Source organism: Mustela nivalis (assembly GCF_964662115.1).
Source record: "Mustela nivalis genome assembly, chromosome: 6".
NCBI lineage: Eukaryota > Metazoa > Chordata > Mammalia > Carnivora > Mustelidae > Mustela > Mustela nivalis.
The window spans coordinates 6,307,048-6,326,692 of NC_139025.1; the positions used below are offsets into that span (position 1 = coordinate 6,307,048).

General features: G+C 61.9%; 1 protein-coding gene across 4 annotated transcripts in view; it reads left to right on the top strand.

Moving 5' to 3' along the window:
* CCDC85C (coiled-coil domain containing 85C) overlaps window positions 1–19,645 on the top strand; it is a 73,876-nt gene that overhangs the window by 38,032 nt on the left and 16,199 nt on the right. For 2 of the 4 annotated variants that reach the window (XM_082737691.1, XM_082737690.1), the window contains exon 2: window positions 18,505–18,578. In XM_082737691.1, coding sequence (XP_082593817.1) covers window positions 18,505–18,578 — 74 coding nt within the window. The remainder of the gene's footprint in view (window positions 1–18,504; window positions 18,579–19,645) is intronic. The other 2 variants (XM_082737692.1, XM_082737693.1) reach the window with 1 other exon arrangement.

Sequence of the window (19,645 nt, forward strand, 5' to 3'; positions counted from 1 at the left end):
AGGCAGCCACGAGCATCTGGGCCTGGGTCTGTGCCCCTGAGATAGCTGTGGGTCCCCGGCTCCTCCCTGGGACCCTGCCTCTCCGGGGGGGGGCCCGTCTGGCCCCCAGTGCAGTTTGCCTGAGCGAGTCTCTTTCCAGGCTGGGGACGTGGAGTCATGCCAGCGCCGATCGGTTGCCGGAGTAACTTCCCCAAGCTCACGCTGTCCCCATGCTCAGATCCCAACACGTGGAGGCTTAATTTTGCCTGTCATGTTAGCGGCGCCGTGAGACCGTTGCCCTGGGGTGCTCCGGTTTGCTGAGGGCCCCTGGGGTCCGGGGGAGATGGACCTCCGGTGGGCACAGCCCCTGATGCCGCCTGGTGAGCGCCCCTCCCCACAGAGCTGCAGGCTTGGGTCCTCTTCCCCTGGGAGGAAGGGAGGCACCTGCTGGCCCAGGACGGAGGCTGGGGCAGGGGGCTGACCCGACCAGGGCCGCCTCGCACTGTGGCTCCCTGTGGACTTGCTGCCTGTTCTGCTCTGCCCCATCTCTGTGATCCCTGAAGTGGAGAGGCTGGAGGTAGTGGTGGGCCTGGGGAGGTGGGCCCCCGTGGATTGTCCGGAGGATCTAGGACCATGTCCAGTGCCAGGAAATGTATACTGAGCCTTCTCTTCTCTCCCCTCTGAGCCCACGACAAGCAACCATGCTGCTCGAGGCTTCTCTCCCATGGTTGGGTGGGCTCGGGCCCAGGCAGCATTTAGGGGTAAGTGGTTGGCTGCGGGTGGACCCCCAGAAGCCCCTGGGTGGTCTTCGCTTGGTGAGGGGGCAGGGCAGAGGCTGGGATACTCTCAGGGCTGTGGGTCTGTGACCGTGGAGGACCCCACCTCACGTGGGCCTCTCACTGGCTCCCTCTCTGGGAGCTCCCTGTGCTCATGCAGGCCCTGTGCTTCCGGGCACCAGGGAGGGGACCCCAGCAGTAACACACATCAAACGTGTCACCGCAGGCTTCTATCCAGTGGACGCAGGTCATGTCTCCAAGTGACCGACTGGGGACATAGTGGGCAGCCTCGGGAGGCCCGAGGGTCGGGATCCCCCAACGCCCTCTTGACCGGGTGTGGCTGGGCAGGCAGACGGGGCCCCTGCACGCTTGTGGGGGCTCTTTCCTTGTCTACGAACTGAGGACTTTGGGGTCTGCCTGATTGTAGTGACGTCTCATCGGGTAGCAACGAAGGTGTCCCAGCCCCTGCGTCCAGGCTAGGTACCGAAGCTTCATGCTGCCCTGATTTTTCCAGTGGGAGGGCCCCGGCCACCCCCTGAGCCACTGGCCACGTGCCGAGTTCCACCGAGGCCACTGGCGGGGTGAGGGGCCTGCTGATCTCCCTAAGGCCTCGGGTCAGGGAACATGGGTCTCCCTGCCTCTGCGCTGGGCCTGGGGTACGTCTTTTCATATCTGTCCTTTCAGAGGCTCTTCTGGCCTTGGGTCCCAAGGGACCAGAGAGTCGCCTGGTCGAGGGGTAACTGCCCATTTCTGGCCCCCACCTTGGTCTCATGGTTAAGGTTGACCTCGTTGTTTGTTATGTGATAGAGCAGCTCCTCAGCACCAAGGGGACACTTGGTGACAGTGGCTCCTGGGCTGCGCGGAAAAGAGCAGCAGAGCCCCCTTCCACAGTGCATCCCGCCCCTGGGGAACGCTCGGTGCTTGTCCCAGTGCCCAGCCCAGGTGTGGGCAGCCCTCCCGGGGCCAGGCCGTTGGGGGCCAGGCCGTGTAGTAGGAGGATCTCGGCCAGGAGTGGAGAACCACAGCAGAGGTCACCTGGCCCAGCCCCTGTGCTGGCTGGGGCCACACGGCGAGGGGCAGCAGGCCAGGGCTCAGCTGGTCTAGTGCCGAGAGGCTGCCGATGCTCTCCGGGGACCATGCCAGGGAGCTGGACGGAGGGCTCTGGCCTGTGGCCGCAGTGGGATGTGACCCTGGCCAAGCGGGGGTAGCTCTCCAGAACACGGCTCTCTCCCTGGTAGGCTCATTGGCCGTGGGTTGGGGGTAGTAGCTCTTTGGCCTGCTCCATACAGCTAGAATCCCCCTGAGGTGGGGGCTTGATTTCTCTTTCTGGCTCTGTGACTCCCAGGGAGGCTCAGCTCCTTTCCTGACTTTGGTTTCTTCTTGTAGAAGGGATTTCTCAGGTTCCCATGGGCTCTGGCATTGGGGCAGAGCTGGGCCATGGCTATTGATTAACCAAACTGTGCCCTTGTAGGGTATGTGACCAGCGTGGCCCTTTCTCTCTCTGGGCCATGGGGCTGGTGGCGGAACGGGGCGTGCTTGAGTCCCTGAGCTCCCTCCTGGGCCTTCCAAGAACGCTTCTCCTCTGTATCTTCATGTGATGGGTTTAAATGGCCACATGGAAGGGGCTTGGGCAGGACCCCTGGATGTCCTGAGAGGCAGAATTAGGAGTGCTGGGGGCCGGTCTGGCAGCTGGTGTGATGGAAGACTCTGGAATTGTAACAGGAAGCTTAGTTCCTTACGGCGATCCCACCGTGTGTGTGTGTGTGTGTGTGTGTGTGTGTGTGTGATCATCACTGTTTCACTGATGGGAGAATTGAGACTCAGTGGGTTCATGGGCCATCCTTCCCTAGGCCTGACCTTGGCTGCCTATCTGAGCTGAGACCCCTCCCACGCTGCACGCGTGAGCAGATGTGCGGACCGCGTGTGCCAGCCACCCCCGTGCGCCCGTCTGCTGCCGGGACAGGAGGGCAGCGTCCAGCCGTGTCTGCAGAGAGGCTGCTCTTCCCCCAGAGCCCCCGGGACCCCGTTCCTGGGATGGCGGCGGCAGCTGGCGCGAGCGGCTCCTGCAAGGGGAGAAGAGCAGCTCCATGCCGTGCGCCCAGGAGGCCCGAGGCATTTCCTTGCTTCTGAGAGGATGTGCGTTTGCTAGAGACAGGAGGGTTTGGAGAAGTAGCAAGAAAACCAAAACACACACCTAGCACCGTCCGCCAGTGCCTGCTCTGAGGTTTCCCTCTCTGGTTGAGCTGTTGTTCTCTCCGTGGTGGTGTGTTTGGGCTGCTGGGTATCTCGCCACAGCTTTAATGTGGAGCCTGAGTTTTTGTGCTCAACGTGGCATCAGACTCTTTCCTCCCTCGGTCTTCGTAAAAACATCCCTTCGGGTGGGTCAGCCAGAACTTATGGACCCTCACCTGTTGTGGGACAAACACGGATGGTCGCCTGATGTACTGGCTGCTCCCTGGTGTCCCCCTACTGGTTTCCATGCTGGGCCGTCCGCCTCGGGCTGGGCGCAGGTGCGGCTGGCGTCGGGTTCTTGCCGGGGCTCCCAGGTACCTCTGGGGACGTGGCCATGTGGTGCTAAAGATCGTCGTTGCTGGGTGCGTGCACTGCTTTTCCCGAACAAACGCTTGCGTTCACTCCCGGGGCGACCTCCCGGGGGTCCTCGCGAGCAGGAGGAGCGCCCGCGCTGCTTGCCGGACGCGGAGCTCTGCGGATCCGGCCCCGTCCCAAGCCGCACACCGGGCGCTCTTCAGCCTCTTCCCCGCGGAGCCGTCCTGTGACGTTTCCTCCGAGGTTTTGAGGAGCGGGGACCTGCCGGGTGTTTGGTGTGTCTCATGTTGCCTTGCGATTGGAGTCGGAGTGTGTGGGTTTGGGGCAGAAACCACGGGTGGGGACGCCGAGGGATGGCACGTCCGGTCGGGACGCACCTGGCCTGTGCCGTCACCGGTCCCAGTGGACTTGGTCCGTCGGGTTCTGAGGTTTCCAGACGGTCTCCGCACTGCGAGGCGAGCACAGTAGATCTTTGAGACTCATCGGTAACCCATGGGGGCGCGTTGAGACGGCGGTGCCTGGTCCTCACCGGACCCTCGCGTGCCTCCACTGGGTGCCTCTCTGGCTTGTGAGGGGTGACTTCTGGCTCCCTCTTCCCCTCTCTACTTAGCTGTCGGCACTCTGCCAGGAGGGCCTCCCCCCTCTCCACACGGGCGTGTGTGCATGTCGTTTTTATCAGTGTGGACACAGGGATTCTATTTTATCCAACGTGGTTGTAGTCCCCAGCTCTCATTAGGATTGTCATGGTCACCTTGCCTAGGACAGACCGCTGGCTGCCGGCCAGAGAGGAGAAGGAGTTGGAATGTGACGTGTCCTCATAGGGTCACTGTGGGGCCTGGGGTGCCTGTTCTTGTCCTGGCCGTGCCACGGATGGCTTGTGACCTCAGACAAGTGGGGTGGATAGTTTGGGGTCCCTGGTTCACCCTGACGTCAGAAGGGGAGGTTGGACAGGCTGACCTTGAAGGCCTCCTTGTCCTGACCCCCAGCCCCAACCAAGTTCCCGTCGGGGTCCCTTGCCAGGCCTTGTGCTGTTCTTCTGCTGAGACCTGGAGTTGGTTGTGGGGCAGTTCCTGGTGGCCAGCTGTCACCTGTCACCTGTGGGAGTGATGACATATTCCTTCGTGCCCCACCCCGCTGCCTGCCTTCCTCCTGGTGCTTCCCCAGCGGAGGGGAGGGAGGCTGGCCTGGAGGGGGTGGAGCTTCCTCCACAAGACAGGCATGTTTATTCTAGTGAGTAACCAAACATTGACCTCACCCTGGCACCTGGTCTCCTGACCTTCGGGTCTGTTCTTTTCCCAATCGTCCTTCAAGAAACACAGCTGCGTGGGCAGGTGGCGTGCAGCAGTGGCCTCCACCTTGCCCGCCACGCCCACCCGTGCCTACCTGCGTCCGAAGGGCCCTTGGAGGCTTTCACCGTCCTCATTGTCCAGAGGGGTGTTCTGGGTCCCAGGGAGGGCAGGGGCCCACCCAGGGCCACACAGCAAGTGGTAACACAGCCGGAACTGGAGCTTAGGCCCCCAGTGCTCTGAGTGCATCCCTGACGGCAGGTGCCTGGGTGTCTGTGTGCCCTTCTTACAGCGACAAGCCTCCCTGGGCACGTCTCCCAGCCCCTGGTGGGTGTTGGACCCTGCGGAAAAGGCTGATGATTTCCACTTTGTCTCAGGGCGGGGCTTCGAGGATCAAGAGCAGGGTGCAAGGGGGTGAGGTTTGTTGACAGTCCCCAGACCCCAGGAGGCTTGGTGTGTGACGCTGCCCTGCTTTGGACTCTGCCTGGGCTCTGCATGTTTAGGTGGGGTCTGGCCTGCCGAGGCTGGGGGGGCTGGGGGTCTCTCCAGAGTTGTGTGGGAGGGCTGTCGTGTGGGGCCGAGCAGCCCTCCAGGAAGGGGTAGAGGAGGAGCAGCGCTACTGGGCGGAAAGCAGTAGGGACAGCTCCATGGGGCAACAGGAGCAAGACTGCCCAGGTGGTCCCAGGTCAGTGGGGGGGGGGGGCGGGGGAGTTGGGGTCTGCATACAGGTGCTTAGCACACAGTCCCAGAATCACCAGGTGCCACCCTGGTGGGACCCCCAGTGTGGGCTTTCTCCAAAGGATAGCTGTGAGAACGGGGTGTCCCTCTGAGATGGTGACCCCCAGACCTCAGGGGATGTCCCTTGCTTAAGTGCCATGAGAGGACTCGAACTCCAAGCTTGTGCTTGCAAAGGCTGTGGAAGAACCTGTGAGGAGATTGCCAACCGCCCTCCAGTTCCCGAGCTGCCATGGCGTGGCCCGCGTATTCCAGAGTCCTCCTGGCAGCCCGTGGGGGGACATCACTCCTTCCTTAACAGAGGACGGTGCAGAGGCTCAGAGACGTTGATGCCTTAGTGCGAGGTCACACATCTGTGATTACAGAGAGGCCCAGCTGGCCCCCCTCCTCTCCTGACCTTTGTCTCTGCGTCTGCCAGGGTAGATCACTCTTCCACTGAGGAGCCCACCCCTGGCCTGTGCTCAGCGACCTGGGGTGACCAGGTGCCTGGCAGGCAGGATGGTTGGCTTTATAACCAAAGAGGACTCTGCTTCAAATATCCTAGCAGGGTCCCAGGGCTAAATCGGATTCATACCCCACTTTCTAAGGTTTGTAGGTTTGTAGGTGACGCCCCAGCCTGGCTGAGATCTGGGAACAAGGCTGTAGGCCTGGGTGAGCCCGTGGAGGTGGGCGTGGCCCCAGGTGGCACCACTGTCCCCAGGCTCATCCTGGAGGCGGGGAAGCTTCCGCTCGCCCCTCCTTCCCATCAAGGTCATGCTGTCTGCCTGTGGGGCGTGGAGCTGACACTGAGTGTCTGCTCTGTGCCCGGCCCTGTCCCCGGAGCTTTCGGACCCTTTCCTCTCTCAGACCTCACAAGCCTCCCAAGCTTGGTTTTTATCCTATTTTTAAGTGACACGTGGAGTCCGTGGGCCTGGGTGAGTCAGCGAGTCACAGTCGCGACTCTCGGCTCCTGCGGCTGTTGTCACAGACACCCCACGTTGGTGTCTTCGCACAGACGTGTTGTCTTCGGTTCCAGAGGTCGCCAGGGCTGAGGTCGGGGTGTCGGCGGGGGCCGTGCTCTTCCTGGAGGCCCGAGCAGGGCTCTGCTTTCCTGCCTTTCCATCCAGTCCTCGCTCGGGGCCCCTTCCGCACCCTCCGGGCCCACAGCCGGCCTCCCTCCCCGCTCTGTGCGTGGTCACACCACCCTGGGACCGCCGCGGGGAGTGCTCTGTCTCCGCTTAAACATTTGGCCCCCAGATGGGCCAGGCGGCCCCCCACCTTGAGTTCCGCAGCCTTCGTCCCCTCTGTCAAGTCCCTGCTGCCGGGGGAGGTCACTCCCAGGCTCCGGGGTTCGGGTGTGGGCACCTTTGTGGGGACGCTTGTCTGCTGAGTACACGTCACTAGTCCGGGCTGCGATCTCCATCCCAAACAAGTCCCCGGGACGTCACATGGGGAAATCAAGGCCACGTGGACGGAGCTCCTGGGGACGGGCCCCTCTGCGGTCCTCCGCGCACCACTCTGCCTTGTCCCTGCAGGGCCCTCGGCGGCCGAGGCCACGGGCACATGGTGGCTGTTGTTGGCGTTGCCCGCCTGGGTCTTTCTCTGCAACAGACTCCAGGCTCGGAAGGGGTTTGTTTGGTCCTCCGGTGGCAGGAGGGGCGCCACCTCCCCAGAACTTGGGGGAGCGGTGATGGCCTTGAGCCTGTGACCCTCCTGTCAGTTGTTGTCCTGCTGGGGGTCGTATGTGGAATGGGAGTACGGTCTGCTGTCCCCTGTGCCAGCTCTGTGTCATTGAACTGGACGGGTCCTTGTTGCCCCACCTAATTGTAGGGACGCCGTCTTTGAGGGGTTCTGAGTCGCCCCTGTCCTGCCAGGGAGCCCCCAGGACATCTGGGACTCCTGCTCCACTTCTCAGGGGCCTAGGAGGAAGGGGCCTCTCTGAGACGGCAGAGCAGGTGGGACAAAGGGGTCTGCTTTTGTCCCCCAACTAGGCACAGGAGGGCGACTTCCACCTGTCAGCCTCTCCATCCTGGGGACCCCCCTCCCGATGGGCTCCTGACCTGCTGAGGTTGGACTGCTCCCATGGGGTGGGGATGGCCCCCAAGGAGCCCAGGGCCGGGGGCGTTTGGGGGTCTTCTGAGACAGCCTGGTCACCAGGAGCCGGGGAGGGAGATGGGCTGAGCCCAGGAGTTTGTGTGCTGCCCTTTTTCCATTTTACTTAAAAAGCATTATTTATTATTATTATTATTATTTTGGTTAGGAATTCTACAAAAAGCAAGAAGCTTGGACAATAATGAGGCAACTATTTTTTCCACTGCCTACCTTCCTCAGATTGTTAAAGAATACATGTCCGCTCCAGAGCCTTTCCTTGTAGGAAACAAGTGCCACAGGTGTCGATGAGGGGCTCCTGTGGCCCCGCCATCCCCCCGAGAGACCCTCAGCCTGGAGTTCAGTGCCTATCACTCTCCTGCAGAGCTTTCTACTTCTCGTCCGTCACAGGTCCATGAACCACGTGTGACGGGGAGACTTTGTAGGAACGAGGTCCTTTCTGCACATGGCCTTTCGCTACTTGCGCCCACTGTGCTTCGGAGACCTGTCCCCGTTGGTACCTCTAGCTCTTTGTTTCTACCTCTACTGTTTTGTTGTTGGTTGAAACCAGTTTTTCCTGTTTTCTGGGAAGACATTTAGGTGGTTTCCAATTTTTTGCTGTCGTAGTGGGTGCTGGGGATATGCTCTTCTACCTGTGTCCTCCCGCACCCGTGCCGGGCTTCGCTGGGGGCGTGTGCGGCGTCTAGAGCCCGCAGCCACGCCGGGCGGCTCTCCGATCTGCCGCGCCGGGGGGGTACCCTGCGTCCCCTGGTTCTTCAGCGCTCGCCGAATTCCCAGGGTAACACTCTCTGCTGCTCCCTTGGCTGCAGTGGCATCTTCCTGTCTTCATTTGCATTTCTCTGATGAGGTGCTGTCAGGTGTCCTGCCGCTTGTTTCCCCTTGTGACTCACCTTCTGTGGAGACTTTGCTCCCAGTACCCGCGGACTCCCGTACTGATCCGTAGGAGCATTGTGTGTCGTCCGTGCGACCCTCCGTCCGCTCTGCACCCGACTTGCACGCAGCCCTTCCCGGACGGCCGCTGCCCTCCTGACAGTGCTCACGGATCTGTTTGCTGTCGGGAGCGGCTGTGATGCTCCCGCAACACGGGCTGACAGCGCTTTCTTTGATGGTTTGTGCTTTTGTTTCTTTCTTTTCTTTTCTTTTTTCTTTTTTTTTAAAGATTTTATTTATTTATTTGATAGATAGAGATCACAGGTAGGTAGAGAGAGAGAGAGAAGGAAGCAGGCTCCCTGCTGAGCAGAGAGCCCGATGTGGGGCTCGATCTCAGGACCCTGAGATCATGACCTGAGCCGTAGGCAGAGGCTTAACCCACTGAGCCACCCAGGCACCCCTGTTCTTTTTGCTTCTTGACGGAGAAAGCCTTTTTACCTGGAAGCAGAAGTTGTCCTTTTTAATAACTGCTGCACTGACACAGAATTCACACGGTTTGTATATATATGACAGTTGAGCATTGTTGAGTATAATCACAGAGATGCGCAACCATCGGAACTAGTTCCCGAGGGTTTTTATCACCCCAGAAAGAGGCTGTACCCGATCCTTGTCACTCCCCAGTGCCCCTTCCCCTCGGCCCCTGGCAGCCGCCGACCGACTCTCTGTCTCTGTGAGCTTGCCTATTCTGGACATTTCAGACACATGGAATCGTACCAAATGGGGTCTTCTGGGACCGACTTCTTTCCTAGAGCATCAGGTTGTTAAGGTCCGTTCCACATGTTGCAGACTGTGTCAGAAAAGCCCCAGTTGTCCCTCTGTCCTTTCACGTAGCCCGCTCTGACCCAGCTGGAGCTGCTTTCTGTGTGTGGTGTGAGGTTGGGATCCAATTTTGTTCTCGATGGTGGCCGGGCAGCGGCTGGAGCTCCGCTCACGAGACACTCCGTCTTTCCCCCGCGGGCGCAGAGTGCCGCATGGGCCACATGGCAGGTTGCGAGCTTCTCTGGGTTCCTGTCTGCCCCTCTCCTCCCTCCCCGCCCCCACCACGGGGGTTTGGCGTCTTTCCACGGAGTCCGTTCCGCATGGAGCTCTCCGGACGGTCACCGCTCCTGCAGCCCCACCACCTGGCTCGTGATAATTTATTCTTGTTTTCACTGAATCAGGGAAGCCCTGTCCGGAGGGGATGCTGCTGCCTGAGGTCACCGCCGGGAGCCCCCACCTTCTCTTGCTCCCTAGCCTTGGAGCCCCAGTGTTGCTTCTCATGCACGGGGTCACAGCTCTCAGCCTTACCTCTGGCTCCCCAGTGTCTGGGAACAGGGACCTCCTGGCTCTGATGACCCTGCCCCACCTAGATTTTCCCAGTTTCCTGGGCTGGCCCTGTGGGCCCCACGTTGCCTCCTCTGCCCATGACTGGAGTCCCCTGGTGTCCTGCCCCCGCCAGCGCCTCCCCCACTGTTCCTGCCTCCTCTGAAGGACAGTTGGCCCCATCATGCAGGGCCTGACACTCAGGAGACACCTGCTTGACAACGAATGATAAAAACAAAGCCCTTCCTTTCCCCCAACCTAGTTGAGGTCTCCCTTTCTTGCTACCAAGGGGCTTCGTGTGTAGATGTGGGGCTCAGTAAATATTTATCTCCCCACCCCACTTCAGATGTGAGTCCTGCGTACCTTAGCCCTGTCCGAATCCCTGCATTTCGGCGGTGTTTGCAGGGGTTTTTAGCCCCCCCCCCCCCCAGTTAATAATCAGGGCCCGACGGAGTCCCTCAGAGATGGAGCTGAGAGGCGGACGGTTTCAGCAGTCACCGCTCAGCGTGGATCATGGATCAGGGGCTCCCGGCCTCACTTGTGTGTGGGAATTACCTGGAGGGCATCTGAAACGCATATGAACATCCAGGAGCCTCCCCTGGAGTCTAATACGGTCGGTCTCACGGGGGAAGAGATCAGATGTTAGAAAGTCCCCAGGGAGGGTACGTGCAGCTATGCCAGGAGCCACTGGGCTGCATGTGCCTCGACCTGTGTGGCTCGGCGACCCTGCCGGACAGGCTGGTAGACTTCGATTCTTGGCCTCTCTCCGTAACTTCCAGTCATTCCGCGTGGAATTGGGGTTGCTGGGAGAGGAGACTCACAGTGCCCGCCACGGGCACACACAGGTTAATTTCTGGGCATGAAATTAACAGGAAGGGGATTCTTTTTTTCCTCTTCTCCTCTGGCTGGAAATAATGGCACGGTTTCATTTGGAACGACCAGGTTTCCCAAGCACTAGACGGAGAGATGAGGTTGAATGTTTGGGCCAAGAACACCAGAGGCTACCAAGCAGATCCAAAGTGGGCACGTTTTCCATCAGCTAAGCTGGGCACAGCCCCCTTGACCTTGCAGTATGGTGGTGGGGGTGGGGGTTGTAGTTTTCCCTGGAGTTAAACGCCAGGCACTCCTGAGGTCCTGAAAAGCAGGGTGCTGATCCACCGGGGTCCCTGGGACTTCGCCTGGAGCCAGCAAAGGGGCAGGTGGGTAGCCAGGGGACGGCCATGGGTTTCAGGAGAGGCTGAGAGCTCCCCGTTTTCATTAATGCAATTGTTTTTCACAGCGCCCCCCCCCCTTTCATTTTCTTTCCTTCGTGGAGAGGGTGGGGCTCCTGTTGTGGTCATTCCTTTTCATCTCTTGTGTTGGGGGGATCTAAGGTTTCCGTGATCCTGCCTGTCTTGGCATGGACGGGTCGGGTACCAGCCTGTTAGCCAGAGGCTGCTGGGCAGTGTTTTTACTGTGTGACTTGGGGCTTGGTACTTAACCTCTCTCTGATAACAGGGCCCAGTGATAACAGGGCCCAGCCCATCGGCTTGCTGTGAGGATCAGGGGCAACTGTCAGGGTTTTGCTCGGTGCCTGCTGGCATCCGGTAGATGCTCAGTAGAATTTGTGGGTGCCCAGGGGAGGACGGGTTCCCTTCTCAATGCCCCGCGTGGGCGAGAGAACTCTTAACTGCGTCTAGGGCCCTGCAAGTCCATGCTGAGCTTGTGACTGGCTGTCTCGGCCCAGGCACCTCTGTATGGGTCTGAGGGCAGCTCGGGTGGGCGGCCCAGCAGAGGAGGGGGCAGTGGGGGCCAAGGTGCCCGGCTCGGTACAGCCACTCCTGGAGGCATCCTCCTGGGAATCTGATGTCCCCCTGATATGCCTCCCTCAGCCCCCTTGTCTTCATCCATAACTAATACGTGTCTCACGTTCAGCCCACATCTCCAGGGCCGTAGCGCGTGCCAGGAAGCAGACGCTAATGAGGTCGGCTCTGAGGCTCCTGCGCCTGCCTGCCACGGTCCTACCCCTGTGCCTTTGCTTCTGCTGTGCCCTGCTCAGACTTGCCTTCCACCCCACTGTCTCGACCTGCCTGTCAGAGTCCTATGTGCTCTTCAAGGCTCAGCTCAGATGCCTCCTCCTACAGGACGGAGCCCCTGATTTCTCCTTGTCAGCTCCTCCTTGCCCTCTGCCCTCTCCCCCGCCTGCACCTCTGCTCTCTGCCCTGGAGCAAATGTGGTTATTCCTGCGGCTCCTTCATTGGGCGGAGGCATCCTCACAGAGAGGGACCATGCCCCTGGACAAGCAGGTGTGACTGCTGGTCCTGCCGGGGACCGGCTCTATGAGCTTGGGCAGACCCATTCCCTCTGTGAGCCTCTGTTTCCTCCTCTGGAGGCCAGGCTTTCTGCCACCCTCCTGGCAGAGTTCCTGGGAGGGGCAGAGCAAGCACACTGCCCTGGGGTCGGAAGTGGCTTCTCCTGCCTCCTCACCTGTGACTGGAGCCTTCAGCGTTCTAGGGGCTTCTGTCCAGCAGAGGCCCAGGGTTCAGGGAGTTGCTGGGGTTAGAACATCCTCCGAGTCCTTTAAGGAGATGGACCGTTTCCAGCTTCTGCGGGATCCGTGTCTGGGGCCTTGCTGAGGGACACCTAGACGTGCCCTGGGTCAGGGGCAAGGGCAGCTGGAGCAGGCGGCTCCAAGACCTGTTGAATCTGGTCTGTGGTCAAGGTTGGGGGGACAGAAGCCACTTGGGGACCGAGCACCCGCCGGCAGGACCAGGTGCTGCAGGAAGTGTGGCCTTTGCTGCTGTCTAGAGCCCGGGGCTGCCCTGAGCCCCTGAGCCGGAGGGAAGGCGAGGCCCCTGCGTGGTCTCTGACCTTCACCTCCCCGGGACTCGCTTACCTCGTCTGGAAGTTGCCCCACCGCCCAGGCCTGCTGTGACGTTTTGACTTCCGCGACCTGACCTGCGGGTACCGGTGGACACTTGCCTTCCCCCTGGGGCTGAGTCCTGGCTGGGGGCTCCGGAGGAGAAGGGAGCAAGCGAAGAAGCCGGCTTTCAGGAGTCACGAAGATGCTTTCAGGAATCCTATCCGTCCTCTGGGGACAGAGATGGAAGCCGGGAATGATGAGGGGGCCTTGTCCGAGGAGGCGCGTCTGCCCCCATGGAGCCCCCGGCCTGAGCCGACCCCTCTTAACGAAGTGGAAGGAGAAGGGAATTGAATCACCGAGTGGCGGCCGGGAAGTGTCAGCCACCCCCACGGAGGAGGCCCGAGGCCGGCCGGGTGCGGCTGGCTGTCCTGCTGATGACCTACCACAAAGCCTGCCTGTCCCCAAGACCCTGTGGGCAGCCTCGTTACCAGGAGGAGGCTTAGAAGGGGAAGCAGCTGGAGGGTCAGGCCCTGTGTGTCACCATGCGTCATTGTGCGCCCCCCCCGGCCCCCACTTCTTCCTCTGGTGGGGTTGGGGGCGGTCCTACTTTCTCATAAGGAGCGACAGACATGGTTGGCACTCTGCCCAGATCCCCGTGGCACTTCCTGCTTCTGTGTCCACGGCCCGCGGCACCTGCTGGAACTTGCTGGCACCTGCCACTCTGGGAGCTCATCCTGTCCACTGCCCAATGGGGCAGTGCTGGGAATTAGCCCCTCTGTCCCCTGTGAGCAGCGCCTCCCCCACCAGTGAGCCCTGGTGCAGGGGGTAACGCTGAGCCCCTCAAACTCCCCAGCAGAATGGAATTACTTTCATCCGCTCCTTCTGGTCCCTGCCTTGTCTCCCACTCCTGCCCCTGGGCTTTCCGGGGTCACCTTCCCCATTCCCTGTGTGGACCCAAACCCCCTGCCTCACCCCGACGGAGACGTGGGCTCCTGGTGTGGCCACTGTTGCTGCCGAGGGACATTCTGAGTGACACTTGCCCTTCGCACCCAGGATGCTGTGCCGTCTGTGTCTCTGGCAGTGCCGTGTCGGGGTGCTCTGTGCGGGCCGTGGGTGCTGTTTCAGGCTGGGCGCCTGCTGCCGGCCGGAACCTATAGGCTAGGAGACTCACCCCTGGCACGATGCCTTCCTATTAGGTCTTCAGGCTTTTCCCACACAAGAGGCTACTATGTGCCTAGAGCGGAGTTGGCAAGGAGGGTTTCCGGGGCTAATGGGATGGCGTGACCCGCTCTGGCTGCCAAGTTCTTACCATGAGGACTAACAGGGAGGCTGCGGCCATGCTGCCTACCTGAGGAGGCCATCAGGATATCAGAGTGGGGAGCCATGGGACCTGGCCCCAGACTCAGCCTCTGGGAGGGCCGGGGGACTGGGGAGCTCGCAGACCTGCGGGCTCCATGAGTCCCTCCCATCCGTGGGCTGCACGGCCCTCCTCCCTCCCCGGGGAACACAGGATCCTCTAGGAGGCCGAAGCGAGGGCTGACGTTCCGGCGCTTTAAGCAAGAGCATCGCCTGTCCCGGCCCCTTGCTGCCACCCTCTTCCCCCGCCCAGATGGAAGCTGGATTGTGACTCCTCCAGAATTGGTCCAGGGGGGCCTGGGGAGGGTCTGAGGGGACACATTGGCCAGCCCATCCTGGGGTCCCTTCTGTAGTGACCTCCTTCATTTTCCCTGCAAGCAGCCAAGCCGGGAAATGACGCATGCCTCCCTTGGGGCCCCGTTCCTCGCCACTGCAAACCCTGGGATTAATTTAATTACACGCTCATCTCTGAGAGGCTGGGGCTCCGAGGCGCCCCGCGGGATCACGAGTTGCCCAAGGCTGCTGGGAAGGATCATCCTCCCAGGGAGAAGCCCTCAGGGGCCTCCCACCCCTGCCCCAGAAGGCCCGTCTTGCAGCCACCCTGCCCTGCCGCAGGACACCTGCTCTGACCCACGGGTAGCCCGGGGTCTGGCTCCTGGGCCCCGGGCAGGGGTCAGAGCCTGGTCTGGGGAGCTGCATGTGGCAGAAGGAGAGGAGGCCCCTCTAGGACATGGGGACATGGGGAGGCAGCCCCAAATCTTCTTCACCTCCCCGGGAATGGGCACACCTGGCTGTCCCTGGGCCTCGGGAGGGGCCCTCAGAGCGGAGCTGGGAGAATTCTGATGGGCTGACTCCGGCCACCCTTCTGCTTCCGTGGTGTCACCGGGGGGCCCTGCACCACGCCATTGCCGTAATTTAATCTTTCTCCTTTTCTATAAAAGAAAGACTTTCCGCCTATATTGGAAATAGATTATTTGAAAATTAACGAGAAGGGGTGTGAATAAATAAAAACCCCCTTGTTCCCTCCTGTGAGCACCACCGGCCACATGTCCACGCGCCTCCTTCTGGAATTCACTTAAACGCAGAGGTATCTGTACACGCTGAGAGCAGTTCTACCTCTCGCTTTGGGTCCGGAGCTTTCCACCGGCGTGTGAAGGCTTTTCCGTGTTGTCAAGAAGAGAACCTTTCCGAACATCTTCTGAGTGACGGCTGGACCCTCCGCTGCTCCCAGACAAACAGTTATTTCCATTTCTGGCCACAGCCGTTACACCGTCTTTATTATTAGAATTCGTTCTTTAGGATGGTTGCTATTGGAAGCACCGGGTGATTTAAGATGTTTCCAGAATGCCCCTGTGGTTTGGAAAGCCCACTGAAGCCCGACGGTCTCAAGTGGACTTGGTTCTCTGAAGCTGCTTGGGGTTCGGGGCTGACAGAAGCCGGCGGGTCAGGGACAGTCCCTCGGCTGGTGCCCGCATGTGGCCTGTGAGTGAGGACAGCCGGCCCGTGGGCCCTGGCGGCCGTGGGTGGGCAGGTGGGCTGATGTGGGGTCATTTGTCCCCCACGGCGTTGCCTCTGCCCCTTCTCCTTGCTCCGGCCCTTGGCCTCCCCTCTTCTGTCCTCACTGCCATCCTGGGGAGTGTGGCGGACCCTGCTGGGGCCGGGGGACCCCCTTGCTCTGATGGGACCCGCGGTGTGTCAGACCCGCCTGCTGCCCAGCGAGGGTGCCGGGGCCGGTTGGTGCATCTGCTGACTCCGGCCTGGTCCACGACTGTGGCTGCAGTCTGACCGAGAAAGGAAGTGCTGGGAAGCTCCCTGTTGACCCCAGAGGAATTGGCAGCGGATAGCTAGAACTGTCCCTGTATCAGGGAACTGGGGGCAGGGGCAGCGGGCCCCTCTTCCAGTGGCTCAGTGGCCGCACAGGGAAGTGAGTGAGTGGCCGGGATGCACACAGGGGATGGGTCCTGTCCTGTCCTGGGTCCTCTCCCGTGCCTGGCAGCGTGGGCCCACGGTGGGGGCTGCGGAGAGCGGGGTGGCGGGGGGCGGCTTGTCGTGGCGCCCGAGGACTGGGCAGTCGTGCAGCGTCCCGGAGAGAGGCGTGCACAGGAACCTGTCTTCTTTCTGGGACCAGTGTCTCTCAACGGCTCGATGCTGTCAGCTCTGCTCAGAGCGGCCAGACCCTTGGGGTCCTGAGCACTGACCCACAGGGGGGTTGGGGGCGGAGCTGGATGGTGGGGAGAGGGTCTGGCAGGCTGGGCCCGGGGTTCCCCAGCTCACCTGGCAGCAGGTGGGGGACACTGTCCCTCTTAGCCCCCTCCTCTGGAGAATGGGGAGGTCTGCTGGACCCTTGCCAGGTGGGTGGTGGGTCTCCCCTCCCCCACTGGGCCCACCGGAGGGAGACCACGCAGGGGTCTGCTAGGTAGTTGGGTCTCCTTGTCTTAACGTGTGAAGGTGAGAGAGCTAGGGATCTTGGTCGTTTTTGTCCTTTTTCCCAGTGGGTGTTCCAGGGAACCCTTCTTGCGGACAGCACGCAGAGGAGCCAGAAAGGTGGGGAACCCAGGCTGCACCCCTCTCCCTCCCAGTGCCCGGGGGGGCCTGGCACACCGAGCGATGAGGCCTTTCCCATGAGGCGCGTTCTCATGGGAGCGATGTGGGAAGAAGTGTTTGTCCGTCCCGGCTGGCTGAGTGAACGGAGGCCCTGGGGTGGGCAGGGGAGGCAGGCACGGGGCATGGACTGGGGGACCGCCGGCTGGAGAAGGGTGCGAGGAAGGCCTGGCCAGGGTCCCCTGCCTGGTCAGGTGGGATCGCCGATTGCCAGGCATGCACGCAGGGTCCACGCGGGGAGGCCCGTGGGGTCACCCTCCTGCTGCCCTGAGTTGTGCCGTGAACAAGCCCCTTCAGCTCTAGAACCGTGATTTCCTGGCTGTCAGCGGGAGCTCTGTAGAGCTGGGGGCTCAGCGAGGTAGTTTGGGGGGCACAGCCTCCTGCTGTGGGGGGTTCCCTAGAACCCCCGACCCCCAGCCCAGCTGCCAGATCCTTACCAGTGTCATCCCCGAGGCTGAGGGTGGCAGGCCTGGCGGGGAGTGGCCCTTCTCCCTCTCGAGAAGGCCCGGCATTCCTGAGTGCTGACTGGTGCTGACCTGGGGCAGGAGGAGCCGGTTGTGTAATTCCCCAGCAGCTCGTGGGTGGGCCCGGCCGCCCCCAATTCCTGTCCCAGGCTGGGCTGCTGCTCCTGGGCCTGGTCCAGCGCTGGGTGGGCGGAGCTCCTGAGGGGCCTTGGATAACAGAGTGCCCCACAGCAGGTCGCTCCCTGGGCGGAGGGGCACCTGTGTGCAAAAGCGGGGGTGCCCTCAGAGAATGGCCTTCCCGATGGGCAGGAGCTCTGAGGCCCAGGCCGAGCCCCCGTGGAGTGAGGTCATGGCATTCTGGGCAGGGGGCTGCCAGGTGAGCACCAGTGGGAGGGGCATGACATCCGTGTCCCCAAGGGCCCGGGCTCAATGGCTGTGCCAGCTGTGTGCTCGGGATGGACAGAGTCTTCATTTTCCCGCCACTGCATGATAGCCCAGCGCGTCCTAGCACCGCGCTCATCCCCTGGCCCACCCCGGTGTGTTCAAAGTCCTGTGGAGTCCATCTCCCCAGGCTGCGGTGTAGAGAGGTGGCTTTGGTCGAAATTCTGGTGACTTCTGAGCTAAAAGGCTGGTGTAATGGGCTCTGTGTCCTGTCGGGTGGAGGTGGGTGCAAGAGTGGAGCCGTGACTGGCCCAGTGGACGGGAGTGTAGGCCGTGTGAGCTCCAGTGAGGTGTTGGTATGGACGAGAGGTGCCTAGCCTGTCCCATGCTGGGTGGCTGCAGACCAGGCGCGGAGGTGCCCCGTGCCTCTGGCTTGGGACCTGATGCTCCACCTGCATGACTGCACCTGCCGAGATGGTCTGGTCGCCTCGCCTTCCCTGCCCCGTGGTCCGCATCCATCCCTGGGCCCCTCTGTTTCTGGTTGCCCTTGGGTCCCAGCCCAGTTGTCCCCCTCACCCAGCCTGGCTTGGAGTGACTCAGTCCTTGCTTTTCTCCTCTGCCGGCCGAGCTGATCTGGGAGTTAGGGTGGTGGAGTTTTGCCTGCCTGTCTGATGGGATTGGAAAACTGGTCAGTGTGGTGAGGGAGGGTGGATTTCAGGAACCCTGCCGCATTCCGAAACTGGGGGTGCGTGGTTGGGGAGTGCGTCACTGGCTTGGCCCGGGCCCCGGCCCCTGGCTCCTCTCGTTCTTAGAGTCCGTCAGGAAGGATGGCATCTCACCTGCACTACGGACAGCCCCCTCCGGCTGCAGGTTGTTGAGACGCTCCTGTGTGTCAGGTGTGGGGGGAGCAGAGGAACCCCGGATACTGACCCCGTATGCTCAGCAGACTCATTTTCCCCACCGTGCTGGGGAGGGGGCTCCCTGGACCCCATGCCCTGCTGGGCGCTGCCCCCTGGCTGTGAGGGTCCCGTCAGGGGATGCTGGGGAGTACTTTCTGGATGTGAAGCAGCACAGAGGCCAAGGGAACAGGCGGGGAACCCCCGTCCTTCCTGCAGGTCCTGCAAACCCTGGCCGGGAGGCTTCAGGCAGGCGTGTGGGTGTCTCAGTGGAGACCGAGTTGGCCGCGACTGATGTGCTCCCCACTTGTGTCGTTACAGATCCCTCGTCCACCTACATCAGGCAACTGGAGACCAAGGTGAGGCTGCTGGAGGGGGACAAGCCCCTCGTACAGGTAGGCCGGCTGGGGGGAGACTGCAGGCGAGAGTGCTTACTGCACCCTGAGGTCCAGCATGAGCCCTGCCCCCCGCCCCCACTCCAGGGCCCACCCATGTCCCCGCTGGCCGGGGCCTTCCTTCCCCCCCAACTCCCATAACGGCCCACCTGACCCGCAGCCATCCGAGGCATCCCCTGGAACTTGGGGGTCATGGACTTAATCCTCCCTCCATGGCCTTGGGGTGTCTCCCGGTGGTCTGTGAGCTCTTGGGGCCAGCACTGGGCCTGTCCCAGAGATGGTGTGGAATGCACAGTTGCTGAACAAGGGGCTGTTTTGGCCCTCAGGCAGGCAGATTGAGGCTGGGAAGCGGGTGGCACACCCCCACTGTCACCCACACGGAGACCTCCCTGCTCCCGCCACGCTGATCCTGTCCCGTCTGGGGCGCACCTTGTTCCCTCCTGGGCCTGGCCGGTGCCCACAGGCAGATGAGGCTCTGCCTCATCCCCAGCACGTCTGCAGCACAGGGACGGCGGGTTAGAGGCCGGAGGATGAGGGCAGTGCAGCGGGGGGGCTGGGCAGGGGGACAGCCTGCACGGGGGACAGGCGGCTGTAGTCCTGCTGAGTGTGGCTGGCACAGAGAGGGGTCGCGACCGTTAGGACAAGGGCCTTCTGTGGTATGGGTGAGGCGGGGATGGGAGGCTGCAGTCAGCCCTGCACAGGTCCGGGGGCCCAGCCGGCTCGGCCAGCCCCTCCAGCCTCCCTCTCCCTTGTACCCATCCTGGGCTTAATCTCCCCTCCCCCTCCCCTGCCATACCCCCCACTCCCCCCCCATATGTGGCAGCCAGAATGCCCAGAGCGTTTCTCTGGGAACCAACCCTAGGGAGGGCTCAGCTGCCTGGCCCTGTTGCTAGGCGACCGGCAGGCTTGGCGCCGCTGTCCTGGCTGTCCTGCTCGGAAGCCCGCGGCACCCTGTCTGCCCGCTGGGCGGCTGCTGGGAGGCTCGGGGCCCCGGCACGGAGCACGGCCCCCACCACTGCTGCCCCGTGTCTCGCCCCTGCCTGGGCCTTGGGGGCAGTTCCCAGAGC